This window comes from Oncorhynchus keta, unplaced genomic scaffold, assembly GCF_023373465.1.
Source record: "Oncorhynchus keta strain PuntledgeMale-10-30-2019 unplaced genomic scaffold, Oket_V2 Un_contig_889_pilon_pilon, whole genome shotgun sequence".
Classification (NCBI taxonomy): Eukaryota; Metazoa; Chordata; class Actinopteri; order Salmoniformes; family Salmonidae; genus Oncorhynchus; species Oncorhynchus keta.
The window spans coordinates 25,509-47,500 of NW_026290294.1; the positions used below are offsets into that span (position 1 = coordinate 25,509).

General features: G+C 43.6%; 1 protein-coding gene and 1 long non-coding RNA gene across 51 annotated transcripts in view; both read right to left on the bottom strand.

Annotated features, from left to right (window-relative positions):
• Positions 1-640: 640 nt before the first annotated feature.
• LOC127926999 (uncharacterized) lies at positions 641-6,557 on the bottom strand. Of its 50 annotated transcripts, none has more exons than XR_008125883.1 (9): positions 6,162-6,557; positions 5,132-5,543; positions 4,878-4,893; positions 4,688-4,752; positions 4,520-4,559; positions 4,280-4,439; positions 4,199-4,238; positions 3,083-4,005; positions 1,858-2,909 (listed from the first exon to the last, which is right to left on the bottom strand). It is a non-coding gene; the product is annotated as an uncharacterized LOC127926999 (long non-coding RNA). The 50 variants fall into 50 exon arrangements; XR_008125889.1 differs by having other exon boundaries at positions 3,083-3,885; positions 4,158-4,238; XR_008125888.1 differs by having other exon boundaries at positions 3,083-3,925; positions 4,158-4,238.
• Positions 6,558-7,876: 1,319 nt separating this feature from the next.
• The window catches only part of polr3a (polymerase (RNA) III (DNA directed) polypeptide A), an 84,291-nt gene continuing 70,175 nt past the window's right edge, over positions 7,877-21,992 (bottom strand). The window contains 8 exon segments of the mRNA XM_052512650.1: positions 7,877-8,190; positions 12,313-12,444; positions 12,850-13,014; positions 14,067-14,231; positions 16,592-16,683; positions 19,150-19,244; positions 21,026-21,198; positions 21,872-21,952. Of these exon segments, the coding sequence (XP_052368610.1) occupies positions 7,990-8,190; positions 12,313-12,444; positions 12,850-13,014; positions 14,067-14,231; positions 16,592-16,683; positions 19,150-19,244; positions 21,026-21,198; positions 21,872-21,952 (1,104 nt within the window). The 3' untranslated portion in view covers positions 7,877-7,989.

Genomic DNA, 21,992 nt, shown 5'->3' on the forward strand with positions numbered 1-21,992 from the left:
CCTGCGGTGAAGCATGGTGGTGGCAGCTTCCTGCTGTGGAGATGTCTATCAGCGGAAAATAATAGATCTGCAGAAAAGAATGGGAGAAACTCCCCAAATACAGGTGTGCCAAGCTTGTAGCGTCATACCCATGAAGACTTGAGGCTGTAATCACTGCCAAAGGTGGTACAACAAAGTACTGAGTAAAGGGTCTGAATATTTCTAAAAATCCTATTTTTGCTTTGTCGTTATGGAGTATTGTGTGTAGATTGATGAGGGGGGGGGCAATTTTATCCATTCCAGAATAAGGCCGTAATGTAACAAGATGTGGAAAAAGTCAAGGGGTCTGAATACTTCCGAATAACTATTCCGCAGGACGTACCCTACAATCATCAGACGAACACAGCCTGGTCAAACCAGCCACTACCCTGCACAGCAGGGGTGACAGTGCCTTCTCCACATGTGACCCCCTCAGCTCTGCAACACTCTACCTGTACTCGTCCAGGAGGCAGCTTTAATCTCCCTCACTTGAAAACACCTATTCAAGCTTTTAATGTTTAATGGCTTAATCTGCTTAAAGTCCATCTTCGACATTAACAGGTAATGTATTGTTTTGATAATAATTTTTGTTTGACTTACAGTCATGTGTGTGGGTGGAAATGTGCTATGCAAATGATATATGTATTAATTAGTATTGTTATTGACAGGAAGAGAGCACCACAGCAGGCCTGATTCGGCATGCAGGCAGCTGTCGTTTAGGAGACGGTAGACCAAAGTCCTGGTGACAAAACCTCCCACGGCTCAACTGTACATACGGCAGTGAGAGCTAGTCCATTAACGAACACGATCACTAATAAAAACACATTTTGTACTTTCACCAAACTACTGTCTTGTAAATGAAGGTAACCACTGCAGGCATCTCAGAGAAGTACAGATTGTGAAGACATGTTTTGACTATGAAATAAAACAGGGTCACCTCAGAAAGATCGAAAATGCTTTGAAATAGAGAGGACACGAGGTTCATTGATTCAGTTACCTGATTCAGCATGCTGAGAAAGCCAGGTTAATTGATTCACTATTACCTGATTCAGCACGCTGAGAAAGCCAGGTTCAATGATTCACTATTACCTGATTCAGCATGCTGAGAAAGCCAGGTTCAATGATTCACTATTACCTGATTCAGCATGCTGAGAAAGCCAGGTTCATTGATTCACTATTACCTGATTCAGCACGCTGAGAAAGCCAGGTTCATTGATTCACTATTACCTGATTCAGCATGCTGAGAAAGCCAGGTTCAATGATTCACTATTACCTGATTCAGCATGCTGAGAAAGCCAGGTTCATTGATTCAGTATTACCTGATTCAGCACGCTGAGAAAGCCAGGTTCATTGATTCACTACAGATAATTCCACAACAGACAATACAATAGACCCAATAGAGGTGTTGGAGGTGGAATACTCAGTAGCATGCAAATCACTACTGTCTGGAGATGGAGGTATCTAATTATAAAGAGGCTAATTACCAATCAATAAATGAATCAAGACCATTTTATTTAACTGAAAGGGGTGGCAGGAAGCCTAGTGGTTAGAGTGTAGGGACGGCAGGTAGCCTAGTGGTTAGAGCATTGGACTAGTAACCGAAAGGTTGCAAGTTCGAATCCCCGAGCTGACAAGGTACAAATCTGTCGCTCTGCCCCTGATCAGGCAGTTAACCCACTGTTCCTAGACCGTCACTGAAAATAAGAATTTGTTCTTAACTGACTTGCCTAGTAAAATAAAGGTAAAACAAATCAAATTAACCTGGTCCCAGATCTATTTGTGCTCCATGCACCTCCGTGTTCAAGCCAAACAATGAGTGACAAGTAGGTTGACAACCCAAACAGACCAACACTCAGGCTTTAATCATTTAACAAATTGTACAAACATGTTTCTATAGGATTTTGTTCGAGGTCAATACTTTTCAGCACAAGCTTCTGTACATCTGCTATCAACACTATACGTCATTACTGGACCATAAGTTAAACATTGAACTTTTGATGTTTTGTGTCATGAATTACAATGATGCTTCTACATCTGCATTGCTTTCTCTTCGTGGTTTTAGGCTGGGTAAGCACTCTGTGGCAACTGCTGATGGAAAAAGGGCTCATCGTGTGTCTATTGTTGTTTACGTGTAAAGCAAGATTATGTTGACGTTTAAAATTTGGATTAAAATAAAAAATAAGAACGTGGTTAGTTTTTTCTTCATTTTTTGTGTGTAATTACTTCCATTCATGGATCCACATACAGCTTTTCGGTTGACATCATAATGGAGATAAATAATAAATGACATCACAATGGAGATAAATAATGAATGACATCACAATGGCGAGAAAACATCAAAACAGTGACTGCATGCAAAATGGGAACCTTGCAGAGCACTACTTTAGACCAGAGCCCCGTGGGCTATTGACTTCACTAGTCCTACTAATTACTGGCTGAGAAGCCTACCTGCTGTTGAAGCCATTAGGTTCTCTGTGTGTGTGAGGGTACTCCCATCCCAGTGGATTAAAAATGCTCTTATCATCTGCAAGAGAGGCACTGTCCGTTCTCCCATTTCCATATTGGTTTTGGTGGAACTCCAAGTCACTGTGACATTTTGGCTGTCATGTCACATTGGAAACAGATTTCGTCATATCATCTCTGTTAAAGAGATTGAACAGGATCTTTAAGCATTTCCAAATTCTTAACATATACGAATTGCTTGATTTATTAATAGATGTAAAGTCCCCTGTTTAGGGGACCAGTGTGGTTCTGGTAACTGGTAACCTGTGTGGTTCTGGTAACTGGTAACCTGTGCGGTTCTGGTAACTGGTAACCTGTGTGGTTCTGGTAACTGGTAACCTGTGTGGTTCTGGTAACTGGTAACCTGTGTGGTTCTGGTAACTGGTAACCTGTGCGGTTCTTAACTGGTAACTGTTCTGGTAACGGTTCTGGTAATAACCTGTGCGGTTCTTCGGTTCTGGTAACAAGTTCTAAAATAACTGGTAACCTGTAACTGGTAACTGTAACTGGTAACCAGACTGGTAACCTGTGTGGTACTGGTAACCCGTGTGGTTCTGGTAACCTGTGTGGTTCTGGTAACTGTTCTAACCGATATTTCCAAGTCTAAATTGGTCTGTGGACTGTAGATGGAAATGGCTTGCATTGAGTGGTAGCCCTGATTCTCACAGACACAGGAGTATGTCTCTTCTGCCTGTGTGAAGCAGTGATGTCCCTCAGGGATCGATTTATAGCCAGTAATCAAAAATAATACAATGATTTGTCATAGAAGGATAAGATGAATATGATATGAAAGGCGAGTTCCTCAGAGTTCAGGAAGCCATGCTAGAGCTCTGTGAGACATTCACAGTGATGTCATATGTTTTGATCAAGAAACAATCACATTTTCTCTAAAACTAAATATTCACATATGCATTTTGCAGTTATAAGGAGGGTGAAATATTATAGTCAGTCCTTTTATAAATTGATTATACTGTATTTAGAAGAAATATAAGTCATTTCAAGCCGGATATATACAGTTTTGTTGATTCGTAAATACATCGTAAGATATTTAATATTTTCATCATATTGTCCTGTGTACTTGTGTCCTCGAAAGTGACTACACCTCTGCAATTTATAACTATTTTTACCTGGAGGGTGAGATTTTAACCTTGGAGTATGCAGGATTACTAGTTATTGTTTATGACACTCATGATGAATCCTTACTTCTGGGGATTAGATAGATTACAATGATTTACATTTAAGAGGTTTTAAATAACACATATAAACCATAAAGACTCATCCATACCAACAGTAGAGGGATGTTTTAAACCATGAAGACATCATACCTACAGTAGAGGGATGTTTTAAACCATAAAGACATCATACCTACAGTAGAGGGATGTTTTAAACCATAAAGACATCATACCTACAGTAGAGGGATGTTTTAAACCATAAAGACATCATACCTACAGTAGAGGGATGTTTTAAACCATAAAGACATCATACCTACAGTAGAGGGATGTTTTAAACCATGAAGACATCCATAATTACAGTAGAGGGATGTTTTAAACCATAAAGACATCCATAATTACAGTAGAGGGATGTTTTAATCCATACCTACAGTAGAGGGATGTTTTAAACCATAAAGACATCCATACCTACAGTAGAGGGATGTTTTAAACCATAAAGACATCCATACCTACAGTAGAGGGATGTTTTAAACCATAAAGACATCATACCTACAGTAGAGGGATGTTTTAAACCATAAAGACATCCATACCTACAGTAGAGGGATGTTTTAAACCATAAAGACATCATACCTACAGTAGAGGGATGTTTTAAACCATAAAGACATCATACCTACAGTAGAGGGATGTTTTAAACCATAAAGACATCATACCTACAGTAGAGGGATGTTTTAAACCATGAAGACATCATACCTACAGTAGAGGGATGTTTGAAACCATCCAAGACATCATACCTAGTATAGAGGGATTTTTAAACCATGAAGACATCATACCTACAGTAGAGGGATGTTTTAAACCATGAAGACATCATACCTACAGTAGAGGGATAACAAACCATAAAGACATCATACCTACAGTCAGAGGGATGTTTTAAACCATAAAGACATACCTTACATAATTACTACAGTAGAGGGATGTTTTAAACCATAAAGACATCATACCTACAGTAGAGGGATGTTTGAAACCATAAAGACATCCATACCTACAGTAGAGGGATGTTTTAAACCTGGGAAAGACATCATACCTACAGTAGAGGGATGTTTTAAACCATAAAGACACATATTTACAGTACCTGGGATGTTTTACAGAACCTGGGAACAGTCACCATGGGAACAGCTAAGGGACCTAAACCATAAAGACATCATACCTACAGTAGAGGGATGCCTAAACCATGGGAAAGGCATCAACATGGGATACAGTACAGGGATTTTGAAACCCAGGCTCCAGACCTGTGGAACAGGCTCCAGTAGAGGATTTCAACCAGTGACACCAAACATGAATTAAACATAACAAATCATAATGACAGTAGAGGGATGTTTTGGCTCAAGCACATTTACAAACAGGATGTTGGGAACAGGCTCTAAAGAGAATTACAGACCCCATACCTACAGTAGAGGGATGTTTTAAACACTGAGAAAACCCCCAATCCAAGCCAAGCAGTAAACACAAAAAGCCAATTTGATTGAGGTTTTAGAGAACAGTCACCATATAGTAAACCTCACCTTAAGAAGCAACAGGAGAGAAGCCTGGCCATCCAAGGCTATCAACATAGTATACACAGGGTTCATTGTAACCAGGCTCCAGATGGCTCTGTGCTTCAGCCAAGTCCTCTCAAGGTCGTTCAAATCAGTGTCACACCAAACATGAATGGCATAACAAAGCTGTGTGTCAATGACAGTCAGAAGAGTTGGCTCAAGCACATACCTTACAGACCTGGGAACAGGCTCTACAGACCTGGGAACAGGCTCTACAGACCTGGGAACAGGCTCTACAGACCTGGGAACAGGCTCTACAGACCTGGGAACAGGCTCCTTCCAGCTCCATCAACACATATACAGACCTGGGAACAGGCTCACAGACCAAACAGGACACACACACCTGGGAACAGCTCTACAGACCTGGGAACAGGCCCAAAGCCCAGCATCACACACAGATACAAAATAAACAGAGGAACATAATAAAGAGAGTTAATGGATAAAACAACACAGATCAGTTTTACAGACCTGGGAACAGGCTCTGATTCCAGACCTGGACAGAAAGAAGATGTTTTTGTGAAGCCGGAGAGAAAACACAGGCTCAGATCTGGGAACAGGACCTGGGAACAGGCTCCTTTGGGAACAGGCTCCAGCATCACACCCACACACCTTACAGACCTGGGAACAGGCTACACAGACCTGGGAACAGGCCTACAGACCTGGGACACAAAGCTCCTTACCAGCATCAAGCAAAATATTTTACAGACCTGGGAACAGGTCTGGGACAGACCTGGGAACAGGCCAGGGTTCAGACCTGGGAACAGGCTCCTAGCCAGCATCAGCACATACCTGGGAACAGACTCAAGCCCAGGGTTAGATGGGAACAGGCTCTACAGACCTGGGAACAGGCTCTACAGACCTGGGAACAGGCTCGACAGACCTGGGAACAGGCTCTACAGACCTGGGAACAGGCTCTACAGACCTGGGAACAGGCTCTACAGACCTGGGAACAGGCTCTACAGACCTGGGAACAGGCTCCTTTCAGCCAGTGAATGTTCTAATCAAATCAGTGACTTCACCGCGTCACTCTTTCCAGCGTCACTTTATTGTCAGTTCAGAAAGGGGAAGCGTGGGGGAAACAGAGGAACATAATAAAGAGAGTTATTAACACGAGGCCACCACTAAACACATAAAACAACAGGGGAACGTCCGTGTTCCATTGTGGAAGAGCTGGAGACGTTTTGACAGGCACTTCTCTCTCACCTGTAGTCCTGTGAATTAGAAGCAGTGGTATAAAATAACACAATAAACAGAAAGGAAGATGTTGTATGAAGATTCAGAGGAGAGATACACCTGGAACCAAAAAGCTTCACTTTAACCTGGAACCCAGGAGACAGCTCCATCAGACACACCTGGAACCAGAGGAACACCACAGAGATTCAGACACACCTGGAACCAGAGGAGACAGAGATTCAGATACCACCTGGAACCACACACACAGAGATTCAAAGATACACCTGGAACCAGAGGAGCAAAATAAGATATACCTGAGAACCAGAGGTACAGAGGGTTTGGGATTGACCTGGAACCAGATGGCCACATATACTGCAGATGTGCCACTATGTAACTGTAGGTGCCTTTGGATTAGAGCATCTACTAAATGACCATATTATTTTACATTATTAGACCTGGAACCAGAGGGGACTGGGACAGACAGAGCCCAGGGTTTTTCTGGGACAGACACACCTGGAACTGGGACAGACACGAGAGGTTTTTCTCAGATACAGCCCTGGGTTCTACTGGGACAGACAAGAGCCCTGGGTTCTACAGGGACAGACACGAGCCCTGGGTTCACCTGGAACCAAGGGGAGACAGAGGATTCAGATACACCTGGAACCAGGGAGACAGTCCTTATCAGCCTTGTGATAGACCTGGAACCAGAGGAGACAGAGAGATTGGAACCAGAGGAGACAGAGACAGATACACCTGGAACCAGAGGAGACAAGAGAGATTCAGATAGACCTGGAACCAGAGGAGACAGATACACCTGGAACCAGGAGACAGAGAGATTCAGATACACCTGGAACCAGAGGAGACAGAGATTCAGATACACCTGGAACCAGAGGAGACAGAGATTCAGATACACCTGGAACCAGAGGAGACAGAGAGATTCAGATACACCTGGAACCAGAGGAGACAGAGAGATTCAGATACACCTGGAACCAGAGGAGACAGAGAGATTCAGATACACCTGGAACCAGAGGAGACAGAGAGATTCAGATACACCTGGAACCAGAGGAGACAGAGAGATTCAGATACACCTGGAACCAGGAGACGGAGAGATTCAGATACACCTGGAACCAGAGGAGACAAGAGAGATTCAGATACACCTGGAACCAGAGGAGACAGAGAGATTCAGATACACCTGGAACCAGAGGAGACAGAGAGATTCAGATAGACCTGGAACCAGAGGAGACAGAGAGATTCAGATACACCTGGAACCAGAGGAGACAGAGAGATTCAGATAGACCTGGAACCAGAGGAGACAGATACACCTGGAACCAGAGGAGACAGAGAGATTGCGCTCAATCAGCCGTGTCTGGGATTTCTTTCTCAATGGCTGGAAATCCGACCGCTCTTCAGTCTCCTCCCCATTTCATCTGAAGTGAAAACACTTGACAGGTGGCTAATTAATGTCAGATCAGTGCAACGAATGAGAGAAGTTGTGGAAAGGACAGATGTTTTTTTTTAGACAACAAAAAGCCAGTTTATTCTCTGTTATCGAGCAGCTGTATTTCTGTGACTCTGCTACAGTAAGAGGAAGCCTGAAACTCACCACAGACCGAGTCCTTCTGACCAAAGTACGCAGCGTCAAAGAGATGGTCGGCAGTTTTCTCGAAGGACGCCAGCATCAACACGCTCTCCTTCATCTTAGCCAGGCCAAACCGGGTGATACCCAGGATCTCACCCTATGGATGGAAAATACATTATCCTTATTGCATAACCCTATATATTATCATATTACATTATCCTATTGCATAACCCTAGATATTATCATATTACGTTATCATATTGCATAACCTTATATATTATCATATTACATTATCCTACTGCATAACCCTATATATTATCATATTACATTATCCTTGTTGCATAACCCTATATATTATCGTATTACATTATCCTTATTGCATAACCCTATATATTATCATATTACATCATCCTATTGCATAACCCTATATGTTATCATATTACATTATCCTATTGCATAACCCTATATGTTATCATATTACATTACTCTACCATATTATCGTATTACATTACCCTGTTTCATATCACTATTACATTATCATTATTGCATAACCCTATATATTATCATATTACATTATTCTACCACATTATCGTATTACATTATATTGTCCTTATTGCATAACCCTATATATTATCATATTACATTATCCTATTGCATAACCCTATATATTATCATATTACACTATCCTATTGCATAACCTTATATATTATCCTATTACATTATCCTATTGCATATATTATCATATTACACTATCCTATTGTATATCCGTATCACATTATCCTTATTGCATAACCCTATATATTATCATATTACATTATCCTATTGCATAACCCTATATATTATCATATTACATTATGCTACCACATTATCATATTACATTATCCTATTGCATAACCTTATATATTATCCTATTACATTATGCTACCACATTATCATATTACATTATCATATTGCATAACCTTATATATTGTCATATTGCATAACCCTATATATTATCACATTACATTATCCTATTGCATATCCGTATCACATTATCCTTATTGCATAACCCTATATATTAGCATATTTCATTATGCTACCACATTATCATATTGCATAACCCTATATATTAGCATATTACATTATCCTATTGCATATCCGTATCACATTATCCTCATTGCATAACCTTATATATTATCATATTACCTTATCCTATTGCATAACCCTATATATCATCATATTACATTATCCTATTGCATAACCCTATATATTATCATATTACATTATCCTATTGCATATCCGTATCCCATTATTCTACCACATTATCCTGTTTCATATCACTATTACATTATCCTATTGCATAACCTTATATATTATCATATTACATTATCCTATTGCATATCCGTATCACATTATGCTACCACATTACCGTATTACATTATCCTATTGCATAACCTTATATATTATCATATTACATTATCATATTGCATAACCCTATATATTATCACATTACATTATCCTATTGCATATCCGTATCACATTATCCTTATTGCATAACCCTATATATTAGCATATTACATTATCCTATTGCATATCCGTATCACATTATCCTTATTGCATAACCTTATATATTATCGTATTACATTATCCTATTGCATAACCCTATATATTATCATATTACATTATCCTATTGCATAACCCTATATATTATCATATTACATTATCCTATTGCATAACCCTATATATTATCACATTACATTATCCTATTGCATATCCGTATCACATTATTCTACCACATTATCCTGTTTCATATCACTATTACATTATCCTATTGCATAACCTTATATATTATCATATTACATTATCCTATTGCATATCCGTATCACATTATGCTACCACATTACCGTATTACATTATCCTATTGCATAACCTTATATATTATCATATTACATTATTCTACCATATCATCGTATTACATCATCCTGTTTCATATCACTATTACATTATCATTATTGCATAACCTTATATATTATCATATTACATTATCCTATTGCATATCCGTATCACATTATGCTACCACATTATCGTATTACATTATCCTGTTTCATATCACTATTACATTATCCTATCACATTATCCAATTGCATAACCCTATTTTCTATTACCGTAGCACATAAGCATATTACACAATCATATTACATTATCATATTGCATAACCCTATTACTTAAAACCCATTACATACTTTATTATACATATTGTATCCTATCACATACAGAGATTTTGTTTTTATTAAACAAAATCATTTTCTTGAGCAATTGTATTCGTTAAAAAAATATACTGAACAAAAATATAAACGCAACGTGTAAAGTGTTGGTCCCATGTGTCCCAAACTGAATTAAAATATCCCAGAAATGTTTCATAAGGACAAAATGCATATTTCTCTCAAATTTTGTGTACAAATTTGTTTATATCCCTGTTAGTGAGCATTTCTCCTTTGCCAAGATAATCCATCCAACTGACAGGTGTGGCATATCAAGAAGCTGATTAAACAGCATGATCATTACACACAGGTGCACCTTGTGCTGGGGACAATAAAAGTGCAGTTTTGTTACACAACACAATGCCACAGATGTTTCAAGTTTTGAGGGAGCATGAGATTGGCATGCAAACTGCAGGAATGTCCACCAGAGCTGTTGCTAGATAATTTATTGTTCAGTTACTTGAACTCTGTGAAGCATTTATTTGGGCTGCAATTTCTGAGGCTGGTAACTCTAATGAACTTATCCTCTGCAGCAGACGTGACTCTGGGTCTTCCTTTCTTGTGGCGGTCCTCGTGAGAGACAGTTTCATCATAGCACTTGATGGTTTCCGTGGCTGCACTTGAAGAAACTTTAAAAGTTCTTGAAATTTTTGAGATTGAATAACCTGTCTTAAAGTAATGTGCTTATTTGAGCTGTTCTTGACATAACATGGACTTGGTATTTTACCAAATAGACCTATCTTCTGTATACCACCCCTATCTTGTCTTCTGTAGCACAGTTGGTAGAGCATGGCGCTTGTAATGCCAGGGTAGTGTGTTCGATTCCCGGGACCACCCATACGTAGAATGTATGCACACATGACTGTAAGTCGCTTTGGATAAAAGCGTCTGCTAAATGGCATATATTTATTTATTATTATTATTATTATTATATATTACAACACAACTGATTGGCTCAAATGCACTAAGGAAAGAAATTCCACAAATTAACTGTTAACAAGGCACACCTGTTAATTGAAATGCATTCCAGGTGACTACCTCATGAAGCTGGTTAAGAGAATAACAAGAATGTGCAAAGCTGTCATCAAGGCAAAGGGTGGCTACTTCGAAGAATCTCAAACATAAAATATAATTTGATTAACAGTTTTTTGGTTACTTCATGATTCCATATGTGTTATTTCATAGTTTTGACGTCTTCAGTATTATTCTACAATGTAGAATATAGTACAAATAAGAATCATTCAATGAGTAGGTGTCCAAACATAATGTATTTTCTAAAGTTTTTTAGTGTTTTTAATATATATATATTTTTACACCCTTTTTCTCCACAATTTTGTGACATCCAATTGGTAGCTACAGTCTTGTACCATCGCTGAGGCACTGCTTCTCGACACAATGCCAGCTTAACCCCGGAAGCCAGCTTGCACCAATGTGTCGGAGGAAACACCGTAAACCTGGCAACCGTGTCTGCGTGCACTGCGCCCGGCTCGCCACAGGAGTCGCTAGAGGGCGATGGGACAAGGACATCCCTGCCGGCCAAACCCTCCCCCAACCCGGACGACGCTGGGCCAATTGTGCGCCGCCTCATGGGTCTCCCGGTCACTAATGGGTCTCTCGACACAGCCTGGAGTCGAACCAGGATCTGTAATGACACAGCTAGCACTGCGATGCAGTGTCTTAGACTGCTTGCACCACTCGGGAGGCAGGTGTCTAAACTTTTGACTGGTACTGTATTTCAATGGAAAACACATGTAAAATATGACATTAGCTGAGAGTAGGCCTGCACAGGTTAGCAACATTCTGGGAACTTTCAATAAATTCCCAGTTTTCCCAGAAATCCTGGTTGCATGATTTATTACGGGAATCCTCTAACCAGGATTTCGGGAAAACCAGGAAATGTATTAAAAGTTCCAGGAATTTTGCAACCCTGCTGCATCTAAACTGCAAACAGAGGACTTCATCTGTCGTCACAAAACAAAAAAAACCTCACTCATTATTATTCGTCTTTCAATAAAAACATTCTCCATCTTTTCACCGACCTTATAGGACATGAGGTCAGCCAGGAGCATGACGTGTCGCCTGTCGATGCTCATGCCGTGGTTCACCATGGTGTACTGGATCTCATTGATGATGGTGGACCTAGCAGCCTCGATACCAATCGTCTTCTCAACCTGGGAAACAGAGAGACAATCAGTCGATTCTGTTTAAAGGAGACTAGAATTCCAAACTGATGTTTGTATGAATAATTACATGGGAGGATAGGAGGAGCAGTAGGGAGACAGAGCAGACGGAACAGAAATGCTTAAGGCTCATGCTGGGATCAAACTAGGATCCCCGCCGCGGGGAAAGTAGATCGTTCTGGAGGAGAGAACAGTCAGTTGGTTCTCGGCACAGACGCATTGGGGAATTCAATCAATTAATTTATTTAACAAAGCCCCTCTTTTACAACAACAGCTGTCATAGAGAGAATTGGTTCAGGCCAATCAATGAGATGACCATTTGAAATTCGACCAATGAATGGGCCGATAATATGTTGCCGTTTGTTATTGGAGGAGGGGCTTCTACAGTCTAGTTACCTCATAGGTGTTGTTTGAGGTGGTTCTGTTGCCGTTGACACCGTGGGTTGCCATGACACTGCGTAGGTTGTCTCCCTCAACCAGCAGCTTGTACTTGTTCTTGCCGGTCTGCTCGTCGATGTGAATGACAGCTCTGGAGACCTCAGGGATACCCTGTACCACCACCTAGTAACACCACAGAGACAGAGAGAGGGGACAGAGAGAGGGAGGAGAGAGAGGGGACAGAGAGAGGGAGGAGAGAGAGGGAGGAAAGGAGAGAGGGAGGAGAGAGAGGGGACAGAGAGAGGGAGGAGAAAGGGGACAGAGAGAGGGAGGGAGGGAGGAAAGGAGAGAGGGAGGAGAGAGGGGACCGAGAGAGGGAGGAGAGAGGGGACAGAGAGAGGGAGGAGAGGGGACAGAGAGAGGGAGGAAAGGAGAGATGAGAGAGAGGGAGGAGACCGAGAGAGAGGAGATAGAGACAGAGAGAGGGAGGAGAGAGGAGACAGAGAGAGGGAGGAGAGAGAGAAAGTGAGGAAAGAGAGGGGACAGAGAGAGGGAGGAGAGAGGGGACAGAAAGAGGGAGGAAAGGAGAGATGAGAGAGAGGGAGGAGACAGAGAGAGGGAGGAGAGAGTGGACAGAGAGAGGGAGGAGAGAAGAGAGAGAGAGGGAGGAGAGAGGAGACCGAGATAGGGAGGAGAGAGGAGACAGAGAGAGGGAGGAGACAGAGAGAGTGAGGAAAGAGAGGGGACAGAGGGAGGAAAGGAGAGAGGGGACAGAGAGAGGGAGGAGACAGAGAAAGGGAGGAAAGAGAGGGGACAGAGAGAGGGAAGAAAGGAGAGATGAGAGAGAGGGAGGAGACAGAAAGAGGGAGGAGAGAGGGGACAGAGAGAGGGAGCAGAGAGGGGACAGAGAGAGGGAGGAAAGGAGAGATGAGAGAGAGGGAGGAGAGAGGGGACACACTATAATGAACTGTACAGAGGCTTGGCAGCATTACCACCCTGGTGAATTCTATACATTTCTAATCATAAAGCCCCTGTTTATATGATGAAAGAAACAATTCACTAAAATAATCCATGGTGAGACCTGCCTGAAGACTGACACAAGATTAACGTTTTTAGTTCAACACTTTAGACCAGAGCCCCAGTCAAAAGTGGTTCACTATATATAGGGAATACGGGCCCTGGTCAATAGCAGTGGGCTGAATAGGGTGCCATTTGGGACACGGCGTTACTCTTACCTTGGGCAGGTTATCCTTTAGAGACTGGAGGACGTAGTACATGGAGCTCTTGCTGTTTTCCCTGGGAGATACACAGACCACTGCCTCCCCGTGTACAGCTATGTCTCCAGGCTTCACTCTCAGCTTAGACATGCAGATAGAGTAGCGGACTGTCTCTGCATTCACCTGGGGAGAGACACAGACAGAAATACATAAGAGTCAGAGAATGAGAGAGCAGAGAACGAGAGAACGAGAGAGAGAAAGAGAGCAGAGAGAGAAAGAGAGCAGAGAATGAGAGAAAGGGAGTAGAGAACGAGAGAGCAGAGAACGAGAGAGAGAAAGAGAGCAGAGAACGAGAGAGAGAAATAGAGCAGAGAACGAGAGAGAGAAAGAGAGCAGAGAACGAGAGAGAGAAAGAGAGCAGAGAACGAGAGAGAGAAATAGAGCAGAGAACGAGAGAGAGAAAGAGAGCAGAGAACGAGAGAGAGAAAGAGAGCAGAGAACGAGAGAGAGAAAGAGAGCAGAGAACGAGAGAGAGAGACATGCACACACAGTTGAACAGTCAAACATCTCAGGCTTCTCTACAGTGAGTTGGTTAGATGGAACTACGGGCCTTCCCCAAACTGCTGCCACAAAGTTGGAAGCATAGAATGGTCTAGAATGTCATTGTATGCTGTACTGTTAAGTCTATCCTTCACTGGAACTAAGGGGCCCGAACCATGAAAAACAGCCCCAGACCATTATTCCTACTCCACCAAACTTTACAGTTGGCACTATGCATTCAGGTAGGTAGTGTTTTCCCGGCATCCGCCAAACCCAGATTCGTCGGTCAGACTGCCAGTTGGTGAAGCGTGATTCATCCCTCCAGAGAACGCCTTTACACTGCTACAAATTACAATGGCGGCGAGCTTGACACCCCTCCAGGCGACACTTGTCATTGCACATGGTGATCTTAGGCATGTGTGCGGCTGCCCTTCCCACGGAAACCCATTTCATGAACAGTTATTGTGCTGACGTTGCTTCCAGAGGCAGTTTGGAACTCGGCAATGAGTGTTACAACCGAGGACAGCCACTTCGCGACTGAGCAGTTGTTGCTCCTTGACGTTTCCACTTCACAATAACAGCACTTAAAGTAGACCGGGGGCAGCTCTAGCAGGGCATGGGGGCAGCTCTAGCAGGGCATGGGGGCGGCTCTAGCAGGGCATGGGGGCGGCTCTAGCAGGGCATGGGGGCAGCTCTAGCAGGGCATGGGGGCAGCTCTAGCAGGGCATGGGGGCAGCTCTAGCAGGGCATGGGGGCGGCTCTAGCAGGGCATGGGGGCAGCTCTAGCAGGGCATGGGGGCAGCTCTAGCAGGGCATGGGGGCAGCTCCAGCAGGGCATGGGGGCAGCTCCAGCAGGGCATGGGGGCGGCTCTAGCAGGGCATGGGGGCGGCTCTAGCAGGGCATGGGGGCGGCTCTAGCAGGGCATGGGGGCGGCTCTAGCAGGGCATGGGGGCGGCTCTAGCAGGGCATGGGGGCAGCTCTAGCAGGGCATGGGGGCAGCTCTAGCAGGGCAGAACTATGACAAACTGACTTGTTGGAAAGGTGGAACCCTATGATAGTGCCACGTTGAAAGTCACTGAGCTCTTCAGTAAGGCCATTCTATTGCCAGAGTTTGTCTATGGAGATTATATGTGCTCAATTTTATACACCTGTTAGCAACAGGTGTGGCTGAAATAGCCAAATCCAATCATTTGATGGGGTGTCCACATACTTTTGTTATATAGTGTAGTCAATAGAATGAATAGAATAGTCAAATAGAATTAGAATAGGAAAGTCATGTAGAAATAGAATGAATACAAGTCATATAGAATGAATAGAATAGTCATATAGAGCTGAATAGGGGTCATATCTAGCAGAGGATAGTCATATAGAATGAATAGAGGGCATATAGAAATGGGGAAAGTCATAGTAGAAATAGAATGTACAAGTCATATAGAATGAATAGAATAGTCATATAGAATTAGAATAGGAAAGTCATGTAGAAATAGAATGAATACAAGTCATATAGAATGAATAGAATAGTCATATAGAATTAGAATAGGAAAGTCATATAGAAATAGAATGAATAGAAGTCATATAGAATGCATATAATAGTCATATAGAATGAATAGAATAGTCATATAGAATTAGAATAGGAAAGTCATGTAGAAATAGAATGAATACAAGTCATATAGAATGAATAGAATAGTCATATAGAATTAGAATAGGAAAGTCATATAGAAATAGAATGAATACACGTCATATAGAATGAATAGAATAGTCATATAGAATTAGAATAGGAAAGTCATATAGAAATAGAATGAATAGAAGTCATATAGAATGCATATAATAGTCATATAGAACAAAAAAGAAAAGAAAAGTCAACAGAATAGTTACATAGAAATAGAATGAATAAAAATAGTCATGGAAAAATAAGGAATAGAATATCACAGAATAATATAGCAATAGAATGAATGGAACAGGTCATAGAATGACTAGAACAAGTGTATTTCTATGTTGGTACCTCTAGTCGTAGCAGTCTGATCCTCTCCAGTGACAGCTTGACCAGAATGAAACAGTCGTCTGGCAGAAACACCTCTTCAATGTACTCTGAAATCTGTCAGGGAAAGAGTCTGATACGTAAATTCAATTGTTTTACAAGTCAAAGGGCAAACATTGATTGTCTGTTGCCATGGCAGAACGGTGTTATTTTAAAGGGCAAACATTGATTGTCTGTTGCCATGGCAGAACGGTGTTATTTTAAAGGGCAAACATTGATTGTCTGTTGCCATGGTAGAACGGTGTTATTTTAAAGGGCAAACATTGATTGTCTGTTGCCATGGCAGAACGGTGTTATTTTAAAGGGCAAACATTGATTGTCTGTTGCCATGGCAGAACGGTGTTATTTTAAAGGGCAAACATTGATTGTCTGTTGCCATGGCAGAACGGTGTTATTTTAAAGGGCAAACATTGATTGTCTGTTGCCATGGCAGAACGGTGTTATTTTAAAGGGCAAACATTGATTGTCTGTTGCCATGGCAGAACGGTGTTATTTTAAAGGGCAAACATTGATTGTCTGTTGCCATGGCAGAACGGTGTTATTTTAAAGGGCAAACATTGATTGTCTGTTGCCATGGTAGAACGGTGTTATTTTAAAGGGCAAACATTGATTGTCTGTTGCCATGGCAGAACGGTGTTATTTTATTTTCAAGTACACAGTAAGTATACAGTAAACAGTGTGTTTGCAGCAGCCAGTATTTCAAATTGAGTGTTATCTGTTGTACATTTGAAATGACAGGGTTGTTTTTTTTCAAGTACACAGTAAGTATACAGTAAACAGTGTGTTTGCAGCAGCCAGTATTTCAAATTGAGTGTTATCTGTTGTACATTTGAAATGACAGGGTTGTTTTTGGTAAAACCTCTGCTAGATTATTATATAGTCCAAATGCCATCCTAATAGTTACACTAAACTTTGAAAAGGCAAAGCGGAGCTCAGGCTAAGCCAGCCAGCTAGTTTCAAGACTAACTCAGGAATAAAGGCCAGCCAGCTAGCGGAGCTCAGGCTAAAGGCTAGCTAGCGGAGCTCAGGCTAAAGGCCAGCCAGCTAGCGGAGCTCAGGCTAAAGGCCAGCTAGCGGAGCTCAGGCTAAAGGCCAGCCAGCTAGCGGAGCTCAGGCTAAAGGCCAGCTAGCGGAGCTCAGGCTAAAGGCCAGCCAGCTAGCGGAGCTCAGGCTAAAGGCCAGCTAGCGGAGCTCAAGCTAAAGGCTAGCTAGCGGAGCTCAGGCTAAAGGCCCGCCTCAGGCTAAAGGCCAGCTAGCGGAGCTCAAGCTAAAGGCCAGCTAGCGGAGCTCAGGCTAAAGGCCAGCCAGCTAGCGGAGCTCAAGCTAAAGGCCAGCTAGCGGAGCTCAAGCTAAAGGCCAGCTAGCGGAGCTCAGGCTAAAGGCCAGCCAGCTAGCGGAGCTCAAGCTAAAGGCCAGCTAGCGGAGCTCAGGCTAAAGGCCAGCTAGCGGAGCTCAGGCTAAAGGCCAGGTTACACCAAAAACTACAGAAGGAAATTCTCATTAGAGCTCAACATCCTCCACTTCTACACTGAAGTGACAGTTGAAACACTGATCAATGCACTTAGTCAGCTAAGTTAGACTTGTTTTAGCCTTGGTTTCTCTGCTACCGCGCCACAAGTGGTACCGGAGCGCCGAGTCTAGGTCCAAAAGGCTTCTTAACAGCTTCTACCCCCCAAGCCATCAGACTCCTGAACAGCTAATCAAATGACTACCCAGACTATTTGCATTGTCCCCCCCCCCTCGTCTACGCTGCTGCTACTCTGTCATCATCTATGCATAGTCACTTTAATAACTCTACTTACATGAACATAATTACCCCAACTACCTCGACACCGGTGCCCCCGAACATCGACTCTGTACCGGTACCCCCTGTTTATACCCCCGCTATTGTTATTTACTGCTGCTCTTTAATGATTTGTTATTCTTATCTCTTACTTTAGTTTTTTGGGGGTATTTTCTTAAAAAACTGTATTGTTGGTTAAGAGCTTGTAAGTAAGCATTTCACTAAGGACTACTACACCTGTTGTACTCGGCGCATGTGACTAAATACAATTTGATTTGAATGTGAGAGCCTGTCAGCATTCTATGGAACCATGGTCTGAATTATAGTGATCCACAAGCATTCTTACTTCATCTCACATCTATCACTCCAGTATTAATGCTAAGTTCTAATTATTTTCACCTCTATTTTTTTATTTTTAATTTTAGCTTTATTTAACTAGGCAAGTCAGTTAAGAACAAATTCTTATTTTCAATGACGGCCTGGGAACAGTGGGTTAAACTGCCTGTTCAGGGACAGATTTGTACCTTGTCAGCTCGGGGATTTGAACTTGCAACCTTCCGGTTACTAGTCCAACGCTCTATGGCCTATTTATTGCCTTTACCTCCCTACTCTTCTACATTTGCACATGTTGTGGAGAAAAAGGGGTTAAATTGACCTGGACAGTGGTGACAGATTGTCCCTGTTAGGTAGACTGACAGTGGTGACAGTGTCCCTGAATAGCTACAGGAGCTGGAATACCTCTCTCCCAGAAGGGTCTTTTCAATCCTCCCTTTCACCAACCGGCCGAAGTCTGCGTCGTCGTCCACATCCAAGTGAGCGCTGATTATAGGTGTGCTGATGGGAACACAACAGAAGCCCTTTAATAAAAGGTTTGTGTCATTCTGAATAGTGTGGCATTTAAAACGGATGGGCTACTGCTCATTGTTTGGCGAGGCAATTGGCTTGAGATTCAGCCTCTTATCTCTGCATTTCCCTCGCTCCCCTCGCTCTCCTGCTCCCTCTCTCTGAATCTCTCTCCCTCCCTCCCTTGCTCTTCTGCTCCCTCTCTCTGTATCGCTCTCCCTCCCTCACTCTTCTGCTCCCTCTCTCTGAATCTCTCCCTCCCTCGCTCTTCTGCTCCCTCTCTCTCCCTCTCCTCCCTCTCTCTGAATCTCTCCCTCCCTCGCTCTTCTGCCACTCTCTCCCTCCCTCGCTCTTCTGCTCCCTCCCTCCCTCCCTCCCTCTTCTGCTCCCTCTCTGTATCTCTCTCCCTCCCTCGCTCTTCTGCTCCCTCTCTGTATCTCTCTCCCTCCCTCGCTCTTCTGCTCCCTCCCTCGCTCTTCTGCTCCCTCTCTCGCTCTTCTGCTCTCCCTCCCTCCCTAGCTCTTCTGCTCTCCCTCCCTCCCTAGCTCTTCTGCTCCCTCTCCCTCTGCATATCTCCCTCCCTCGCTCTCTGAACCCCTCCCTCCCTCCTCCCTCCTCCCTCTTCTGCTCTCCCTCCCTCCCTTCTGCTCTCCCTCCCTCGCTCTCTGCTCCCTCTTCCCCTCGCTCTTCTGCTCTTCCTCTCCCTCCCTCGCTCTTCTGCTCTCCCTCCCTCCCTCGCTCTTCTGCTCTCCCTCCCTCCCTCGCTCTTCTGCTCTCCCTCCCTCGCTCTTCTGCTCTCCCTCCCTCCCCCTCCTCTTCTGCTCTCCCTCCCTCGCTCTTCTGCTCTCCCTCCCTCGCTCTTCTGCTCTCCCTCCCTCGCTCTTCTGCTCTCCCTCCCTCGCTCTTCTGCTCTCCCTCCCTCGCTCTTCTGCTCTCCCTCCCTCGCTCTTCTGCTCTCCCTCCCTCGCTCTTCTGCTCTCCCTCCCTCGCTCTTCTGCTCTCCCTCCCTCGCTCTTCTGCTCTCCCTCCCTCTCCCTCCCTCCGCTCCGAAGGTGTATTCGATCCTCCTCCAGGATTCTCTCCAGGGCCGTGTGATTAGGACACGGAGCAGAATAACTACCGTCTGACGGGGGGAACAGTTGGACACTGTGATTGGAAGAACCTCCTTGGCTGTCTGGTCATGTAGAAGCAGACACCAATCAGAGCTAATGGAACACGGCGCCCGGCGGTCCGCTCTGAAGGACCCCGGCGGGGTCCAAACAGCACCCTATTCCCGATACAGGGCTCTGGTCAAAAGTAGTGCACTATATAAGGAATAGGATGCCATTTGGGATTCAGCCGTATTCCTGTTCAGTCAGGAAGACAAGGAATTATTTGGACGAAAACTATCTGTTTTTAGGTTTTATGCTTCAGGGTGAAATTGATTGAATCTGAACTTCTCCTAGTAACTTGTAACAATGAGCAAGCCTTCATGATCCTTCTACTATAGTAGTCTGGAGAGAAAAGTGAGAGGATTAACAGAGACTTCTCCAAGTCCAGCTCTGACTCACATCTGATGTTGACTGACCATCCTAAACCAGTTCCACGGCTGATTTTCATTCTTCCTCTCTAATCAAACACTGATTTAGACTTGGGACACCAGGCGGGTACAATTAAGTATCATTTAGAACAGCAAACCAGCAGTACTCTGGACCCCCAGGCTCAGATCTGACTCCTCCGGTCCTAAAGCCATTTAAAAAGTAGCTTGATAAGGGCTTTGACCCCCGACCCACCTGATGTTCTTGGAGGCGTTGATGATCTCCTTGATGCGCGGGACCCCCAGGGTGATGTTCATGGAGGCTACCCCAGCAAAGTGGAAGGTTTTCAGGGTCATCTGGGTGCCAGGCTCCCCAATGCTCTGGGCACACAGGGCTCCTACTGCTGAGCCCGGCTCCATCTGAGCTCTGGGGACACAGACATGTAGGATGAATGGGTAAAGTGTTACCTACCGGGGGTTCAAACCTGGGTTGACCCGCTGAGCTAAAGGACTAAGCATTAACTTGGGGAGCTAACACAAGTCTCCCAAGATACTCCTAGGCATTAGCTTGGGAGCTAACACAAGTCTCCCAAGATACTCCTAGGCATTAGCTTGGGGATCTAACACAAGTCTCCCAAGATACTCCTAGGCATTAGCTTGGGAAGCTAACACAAGTCTCCCAAGATACTCCTAGGCATTAGCTTGGGGTTCAACACAAGTCTCCCAAGATACTCCTAGGCATTAGCTTGGGGAGCTAACACAAGTCTCCCAAGATACTCCTAGGCATTAGCTTGGGAATCTAACACAAGTCTCCCAAGATACTCCTAGGCATTAGCTTGGGGATTCAACACAAGTCTCCCAAGATACTCCTAGGCATTAGCTTGGGGTTCAACACAAGTCTCCCAAGATACATACCTAGGCATTAGCTTGGGGTTCAACACAAGTCTCCCAAGATACTCCTAGGCATTAGCTTGGGGTTCAACACAAGTCTCCCAAGATACTCCTAGGCATTAGCTTTGGGGGAGCTTCCAACACAAGTCTCCAAAGATATCTGTGAGCTTGGTGAGCTAACCACAGTCTCCCAAGATACTGACCACCTAGGCATGTACTTGTCCCTGCAGGTCTCCAGAAACTTCTCTAGCTGGCTGGGAGTGATGCGGTCCAACTGATACAGAACTCTGGGCTGAAACAGAGAGACAAGTCTCCCAAGATACTCCTAGGCA